This window comes from Pipistrellus kuhlii, unplaced genomic scaffold, assembly GCF_014108245.1.
Source record: "Pipistrellus kuhlii isolate mPipKuh1 unplaced genomic scaffold, mPipKuh1.p scaffold_m20_p_8, whole genome shotgun sequence".
NCBI classification, from domain to species: Eukaryota; Metazoa; Chordata; class Mammalia; order Chiroptera; family Vespertilionidae; genus Pipistrellus; species Pipistrellus kuhlii.
In genome coordinates, this window is record NW_023425584.1 from 18,890,530 (window position 1) to 18,898,817 (window position 8,288).

Genomic DNA, 8,288 nt, shown 5'->3' on the forward strand with positions numbered 1-8,288 from the left:
CCCCTGCTCAACTCCTGGGTCTTCTCTTCCCCACTCTCCCACCTGCTCCCTAAGCTCCTCCCACCTCCCAGCTGTGAATATGCTGGCCCAGTGGTCGGCAAACTCATTAGGCAACAGAGCCGAATATCAACAGCACAATGACTGAAATTTCTTTTGAGAGCCAAAATTTTTAAATTTAAACTTCTTCTAACACCAGTTCTTCAAAATAGACTCGCCCAGGTTGTGGTACTTTGTGGAAGAGCCACACTCAAGGGGCCAAAGAGCTGCATGTGGCTCACGAGCCACAGTTTGCCAACCATGGTGCTGGTCTTTCTTCCCCCAGGGCCTAGAACACATACTTGCATTAGGATGGGTAGATGAATGCTCCCTATGGTCACCTGCTGGACAGCCCTCTGCACCTCTGACTACTATCTTCTCCTTCCTCTCAGAGAGCTCCTATCCACCCCACAAGGCCCTGCCCCTCTGTCACCTCTTGGAAGCCCTCTGAGCTGAGCTGGCTGCTCTCACCTTTGGCTTACTTTTTTTTTTTTCTTTGCACCTCATGCTTCTTTCCACCACCCACTGAGCACATTGTGTGACAGTATTTTTGCTCTGTTCTTGAGTGACCATGGCCCTCTGTGGGCCTCTCTGCATCCCCGGTGCCTAGCATGGCATCTTGGCCCCAGAGCCCGTAAGGGGGTGGTGCTGATGCAAATGTAATGCCTTGTCTTTAGGATGAGAGGCTTCGGGTTGGCCTTTCTGGTACCCCAATGCCTTCTCCCATCCCGGGCACCCGATCTCTGTTTATGCAACACTTAGGCGTGTTTCCCCAACAACTGGGCGTGATTTTCACAGGATCTCTCCTGCGGAGCACAGTAAACACTCAGTGAAGCCACACCTGTGGACTTACACTGTGGGCCCTGACAGGTAACAGGAAGCCAGTGACTCTCGTATGCAAAGCTGACCACTCATTTGTTTAATCTGTTTGACGGTAAGCACAAGGTATCTACAGCACTGAACATGAAGCAAAAGGCGCATCTTCTAAAGTTGTTTCAAAACATAAAGGCGTTTCTAAGAAATGTATGCATTTCTGGAAGCTTAATTACTTGAGGGTTTGCCTAATTAAAGATATTTAGAAAAGAACCAAGATGGCCACCTCCCACAACCACATCAGAATTACAATTAAAATGTAGAACAACCATCATTTAGAACCGCCTGAAAGCTGCTGAATGGAAGTCCTGTAACTAGAGAAGTAAAGAAAAAAAGCACATTGAGATGGGTACCAGGGCCTGACGCTTGGAACCGATGTGTGTTTTTGTAATCGGGAAGGAGATTGTTCCCGCGGAGGCTGCCCGTAAGGAACAAGGGGTCCCAGCCCCACACCAGCCCCCCAGCCCAGGGTTCCAGAGCAGGGAAGAGAAGTCCTCGCAATTAAGGGCTGTAAAAACCAGCGGGGTTTGGAGTTCAGGGACATGGAGGCTGTTGGAATCCCAGGTGTTCCTGTTAAAGGCGCACACAAACTTACGCTCCTGGCTTCTTCCAAGTTCCAGCACTGCGGGACCCAGACACATAGGGGAGGAACTGGATTTTCTGGCATCCGGGCAGTCGTCCCGGGGCACAGCTCCAGGGGGTCACTGTGCCTGTCATAGGGCTGACTGGCAGCCGTATCTGAGTTTCCATCAATATGGCCCACATTGTTTGCTCCGCCCTGGGGACGCCTTGAGATCCCGCCCCATCCAATTTGCAGCCCCACCCAAGCTGGTTGAAGCAGCTTTTCATATGAAAGGCTTGTCCTGGCTTCAGACTTTACTAAAATCTCTCAAACGAACTGCAGCTGGTGACAGCATGCCCCACATCTATCAATAAAAGACTCAAGACCCAACACTAGTACCAGCCTGCCTGGCTTCACAGCTGGGCCTTGTGTGGGCACCTCCACCCTGAGCCACTGGGCCCTACAGGACACCTACTACATAAGGCCACTCTACCAATTCCAGGAGACCTAGCAGCCCTCCCTAATACATAGAAACAAACACAGGGAAGCAGCCAAAATGTGGAGTCAAAGAAACAGGTCATAGATGAAAGAAATGGAAACAATTTACATCAACATTTTACTAGGAAAAATTTTCAGACACACAGGGAGTTGAAAGAACGTTATGCCCACCATCCAGATTCTGCTCAATATTGTCAATTAACCCCTTTATCTGTTAATCTGGCTTATTTGTTGGATGCATTTCAGAGCAAGTTGCAGACATCAGCGCACTTTCCTGCAAATACCTCAGCACGTATCACATTAACTAGAGGTCAATATTTGTTTACTGCTCTTTTTTTTTTTTCTTTTAAGGCAAACATTACCTACAATGAAATGTGAAGATCTCAAGTGTATTACTTATAAGTGTTGGCAAATCCTTCCTCTACTTCTTAATGCAAAGCTTTCTCACAGTGAATGAGCCACACAAGCAGTGCCCAATGAGGCAAAAGTGGTTCTTGGGAATGAGCAAAAAAACTTATATGTTTCAATGGTCTGTGGCCCTCTAAACAGATATACAGTATGTCTGTGGTAATTAACATTTTGTGGTGGAGCAATTATAGAAAAACTTTGTCTAAAAAGGATTTTTGGCAGGAGATGGGGAGGATGATGGAAAAGGTTGACAGACATTGTTATACTAGACGCGCGAGAAGGAACTCAGAAGATGGGATGAGACTGAAATGAAATTGATGTCTACAAAATGCCTAGAACAGTGTGTGGTATATCATAAAAGCCCAAAATATGTTCATGATAATTGCCAATTTTTATTGTGCGCATGCTAAGATTTTTTTTGGTTTTATTTTGTGTGTGGGGGTTTTTTTGCTAAGATTTTTATACACATTATCTCATTCAATCTTGCACCCACCCCACGCAGAAATTTACCATTATTATTGCAGACAAGCACACTGAGACTCAGAGAGGTTGGTTTAATTGCTCAATGTCCAACTCCTGGTAAACGACAGAGGCAGGATGTAAACCACCGTCTGACTTCAAAGCCCCACCTCAGATGTACTGGGGAAGTGACCCCCCCCCCCCGCCCCCTCCTCACAATGGGGTGAGGTCAGGTACTGGTTGGGGGTCAGGAAGAAGAGATGGGTGGAGTTCACCAGAATGTGCAGCCTTCAATGGCTCTGGACTGATGGGTGGTGTCCCGTGCCCAGGGCCATGATGATGACCGCCTGCGATCTCTCAGCCATCACCAAGCCGTGGGAGGTGCAGAGCAAGGTACGGACTCCTCCTGAGCCGAGAGGAGGGGGGTCCCAGTACTGCTGGCAGCGGCGAAGGCGGCTTGGGATCCCCAGCTCCAGAGGCAGCCCACTTTGCCCCATGGTCCTCCTCCGGGAAGACAAGGAACTCACTTTAGTGAAGTAAAGTGGGGGTGGCGGGGCCGGGGGGCTTTATGCTTTTGTTGATTTGGAAGTCCATGTGGAGTAGGACAGAATGGTGGGACCCGGGCAGGAGGACTGGGGCTGGGGCTGACTCGGGGCTGGGGGGTCTGCCTGTTGCAGGTAGCTCTGCTGGTGGCTGCTGAATTCTGGGAGCAAGGTGACCTGGAGCGCACGGTGCTGCAGCAGAACCCCATTGTGAGTAGAGAGTCCCGCCAGCCTGACATGGTGTGCGGCTGCTTCCCGAGGGACACCTGTGACCTTGCCTTGACAGAGAGACGTGCCCATTCCCCACCCTCTGACACAGAGAGGACCTTTCCCTGACTGGGGACCAGATGCCACTGCAGAGGGCTGCTCCCCGTGCGGCCATCGTCAGCCTCCTTACTGGGGAACGTGTTAGAGGTGCAGATTCACAGGCCCCAACCATCCCTCCCTAAGCAGAAACTGCGGGGGGAGCCCAGCAAGAGTACCCTCCTAGGGCCTGGGACCCTGTTCTAAGGTATATAGCATTAGCCCACTCTGCTAAGTAGAGACCGACAAGTAGACGCCACAACTTGGATTTCCCTTTTAGTTCCAACAGTCTGGGCGGCCACCTCCCGGGCCCTGTTTTCACATCAGAGGGTGCCAGGGGAGAAAGATCTTGTCTGTCAAGCTGAGAACCCACCGGCGTTGATAGTTCACCCTGACCAGACAGTCAGCCAGCTCCCACTGGAGGCCAGTTAGAGGGTTCGCCGAGGGCTCGGCATGAGGTCAGAGCTAGGAGGTAAAGGTGGAGTAAAAGAGAGAGACCTGTGGGGACAGACTCACAGGTGTGGGGATGGGCTAACCTGTGAGGGCTGGGTCCCACGTGAGGCCCCAGGGAGAGTGGCGGGGCTGTGAGGAGCCGGCAATGGACGTGAACAGCAAGGACCGGTGGGATGTGTGACTCTTCTTCCTGTTACACCTTACGTGTACAGAGCAGGGCCAGTGAACTGTCTGTAGCCAGGTCCAGCCATTAGCCACAGCCTGCCATAGTTTTATCTACTCCCCTTCCTGTGCATTTTCAATCTTTTGGCGGAAGTGTTTTAAGGAAGTAACTCTCAGAAGTCATTTCTTCCATGAATACATTATGGTTTGTATCTCCAAGAGACAAGAACTTTATTTTTTGTATTAAAAAAATATATTTTATTGATTTTTTTACAGAGAGGAAGAGAGAGGGATAGAGAGTTAGAAACATCAATCAGCTGCCTCCTGCACCCCTCTACTGGGGATGTGCCCACAACCAAGGTATATGCCCTTGACTGGAATTGAACTTGAGACCCTTCAGTCCACAGGCCGATGCTCTATCCACCGAGCCAAACCGGTTAGGGCCAAGAGATAAGAACTTTAAACAAACACACACAACCACCGTACCATTACCACCTCATGATAATGATTAGTAATAATTCATGAATATCAGCTAATCCCCAGCTCCCTCACTTTCCCTGCTGAGGAATGAAAATCATTTTGTTTGATTTGTTCAGATCAGGACTCAATCCAGGAATAAAGGCCCTCCTGGGTTGTTGCTGTGTTTCTTGTCTCTTTTAATCAATGGTTGTTTCCTGGTTCTCCTTTTTTTTTTTTTTTACCTTCTGTAAGTCTTTATTTGCTGAAGAGGGTGGGCCTTCTGTTGTGCAGTTTCCCACCTGGTGGTGCTATTCAATATGTCCCTCTAGCCCTGTACTTCCTGCAACCTGCTGGTTAGATCTGGAAACTGGATGAGCAGGAGGCTTGGTCTTGGTTTGGCAAGAATGCCTCAGGGCAGGAGGGGCCCTGACCCGGTGCTGCTAGGGGTGGGAGTGGGGGTGGCAGCGCAGTTCACTCCTTCTCTCCCCCGACAGCCCATGATGGACAGAAACAAGGCGGATGAGCTCCCCAAGCTGCAGGTCGGCTTCATCGACTTCGTCTGCACCTTTGTCTACAAGGTGGGTCCTCAGCTTTCTCAGGCCCAGGCCTTTGTCTCTGATAAAGCTGGGGTTCCCAGATGCCAGCCGGAATAATAAACCCTGGCAAGTGGCCGGCCGGTGGTATTTTACGAAGCCCTTCTCCTCTGCAGTGGCCTCTGGTCCCCAAACAGCCCTCGGGGTCTCATGGGACCAGTGACTAAGCAAGGTTTCACACAGGGAAGGGGCAGCATCGCAGACTCACAGCCTCCTCCCTGCCCTAGCGGTGGAAATGTGACGGACGGGTCAGTGTAACCCAGTGTCGGAAGAGAACCTGGAATTTCTCTTTGAGCTCTTGCTCAGTGCCATCGTTCACCTCCCACGTGTTACCTTTACTCAGGCCATGTTGCACGTGAGGAAACACAGGTCAGAGATGAGGAATGACAAGCCCTAGGTCACCGGGGTCAGCCAAGAGATGGGATGAGAGCCAGAGTGCCTCCCCCTGGGCCCAGGGCCCTTTTTGTTGTGTGAGCTGTACTGCTTTGGTTAGGAAGAAGTTCAAGTGCTCCCAGAGGTGAGCAGGTGCCTCTCTGACATAACACAGGCTCATGGGGCCGGGGTGGGGTGGGGTGGTGGTGGCGGTGGCGGGGCATGCTCTGAGCACCAGGGCAGAGTACCGATACTCTCTTGTTATCCTCAGTGTGTTATCAAAGAAGCCTGGGCTAAGGGCTTTATGCGTGTTACCAGCCCTGTGAGGTAGGTTTTATCTCTGCAGGTGACCCGCCCAAGGTCACACAGCTCTTGGCAGGGCCTGGATCTGAACCCAGGCAGCTCTGAGCACAGCCCGCCCTGGATTTGCCCTTCTTCCCTGGGCAAAGCTACCCATCAATCAGCATATCAGTTTGCTCGCCGAAAACTCTGCAGGGTGTGTGTGTGTGTGTGTGTGTGTGTGTGTGTGTGTGTGTGTGAGAGAGAGAGAGAGAGAGAGAGAGAGAGAGAGAGAGAGAGAGAGAAATCTTGTTTCCCCTCCTCCCAAGTTTCTGAAGAGGGAAGGAGATGAGCACTTCTCTTTCCTGCAGGAATTCTCCCGCTTCCACGAGGAGATCACGCCCATGCTGGATGGGATCACCAACAACCGCAAGGAGTGGAAAGCACTTGCTGATGAGTATGAGGCCAAGATGAAGGCTCTGGAAGAGGAGAAGCAGAAGCAGCAGGCAGCCAAGCAAGGTTCTTAGTGGGGGTGGGGTGGGCGGGGAGCCCTGACCCCCATACAGAGTGCTGATGGTGTGCCTGGCCTAGCCTGGCTGCAGAGCCACACACCCGGGGTCCCATTCAGACCCCGCCTTCACCTACTACTGTCCTTATTTTACGAAGGAGAGCACTGAGGCTGGCAGAGGTTCTGTGGCCAAGTCACTTCATGGCCATCGTCCTGCCTTCGGGGATGGAATGGGATTTGTTTTTTCCATCTCTTCCCAGTCCTGCTCCCCAAGTCATTTCCTTTACTGGTTGTGTGGCTCTGGTTCCCCGCCCCACACCAAGCGTCCTCCTCTGCACACGTCCCTGTGCCCATGGTTCTCAGCCCGGACAGGTCTCCTGCTCTGCTCTGCAGTGGGGTGATTCTGAACTGGTGGCTACAATTGTGGGGCCACCCCTCAGGGTTCTGTAAGCCGTGCTTTCACAGCTCCAGGATTGAAATGACAGCCACCGCAGATCTGTATCATACTTACAATTTTCCAGAAAATGGCAGTCAGGTGTCCAGTGGAAGAAGTGCCTTTTGCTAATTTGCACAAATTGTCTCCTGGGCTAGCAGCAGGGCTGTGCTACCTTACAGCCCGCAAGGTGTCTTTTGTTTGGCTGGCATTTGTTCTAAGTGTGAATTTGCTGCCTGTATTTTACAAATGGAGAGAGTTCCAGTTTTAAAAGTTTAGATTTCTGGCATGTCTTTTGAAAAGATCAACACCTGGCCACACCCATCTGGATTTCTGCATAGGAACCATTAGCTGGAGCTGGGTGGCACCCCTCCCACCCCTTTATGTTATTTTTAAAAATATATTTTCATTGACTTCAGAGAGCAAGGGCAAGGGCAAAATAGAAACATCAATGATGGGAGAGAATCACTGATCAGCTGCCTCCTGATCGAGCCCACAACTCAGGCGTGTGCCCTTGACTGGAATTGAACCTGGGACCCTTTAGTCCGCAGGCCAACGCTCTGTCCACTGAGCCAAACCGGCTAGGTCTTTCCTCACCCCTGGAGATGGGACAGGGGAATCTCTCCAGTTTGCCACAGTCCCCACCACACCCTGTTCTCTCTCAGACATCAGTGCCAAGTGTGGGTTGCCGTTGATCATGATTGCTGTTATTCTTCTCAGTATAGAGAAACACTCTTGCTTTCTCTGATTCCCCTTATACTTGGCTTGCCTTCTGCATGTGTGGTTAGTTGCTGGCCTCTGAAAGCCCTTGGTTTTGCAACTCTTGGTCGATGCTGCAGCCTCCTCTTATCTGGTGTGCTGTCTTTCTGTCTGATTTCAGCAGCCACGGGAAATCAGCCCGGGGGGAACCCCAGCCCTGGAGGGGGCGCCCCTGCATCCAAGTCCTGCTGCATCCAGTAGCCCATGGGGAACCCACTGACCAGAATGGCACTGCCCTGCGTGCGAAGAGATCACCCAAGCCACGGGCAAACAGGACACCTCTTGAGAAGTAAGAGCCACAGGATTTGCAAGCTGAATGAGAACTTAGCCTATATCTTACCGAGGGCCTTTCAAGTTCTCAGCCTTGAGAACTTTTGATTGATCTGAAACCAACATTCTAGCTGTCATCGACATCAATTAAATATGTAGTGAATGCCAGGTTCAACTGTCCACGTCAAGTCTTTTTTTTTTTTGTCCTTATGCTTTCATTTCTACTTCATTCTAAACATTTTCAATCATCCTCAAAAGTAGAGAATTATACAATGAATCCCCACCTGTCCCCCTATTCCAAATGTGGCTTCTGCCACAT

At 50.9% G+C, this 8,288-nt stretch overlaps 1 protein-coding gene across 2 annotated transcripts in view; it reads left to right on the top strand.

Annotated features, from left to right (window-relative positions):
- PDE6A (phosphodiesterase 6A) overlaps nt 1-8,147 on the top strand; it is a 47,170-nt gene extending 39,023 nt beyond the window's left edge. For both annotated transcript variants that reach the window (XM_036423441.2, XM_036423442.2), the window contains exons 18-22: nt 3,166-3,229; nt 3,514-3,588; nt 5,250-5,333; nt 6,371-6,518; nt 7,821-8,147. In XM_036423441.2, the coding sequence (XP_036279334.1) occupies nt 3,166-3,229; nt 3,514-3,588; nt 5,250-5,333; nt 6,371-6,518; nt 7,821-7,900 (451 nt within the window). In that variant the 3' untranslated portion in view covers nt 7,901-8,147. The remainder of the gene's footprint in view (nt 1-3,165; nt 3,230-3,513; nt 3,589-5,249; nt 5,334-6,370; nt 6,519-7,820) is intronic.
- Nucleotides 8,148-8,288: the final 141 nt, after the last annotated feature.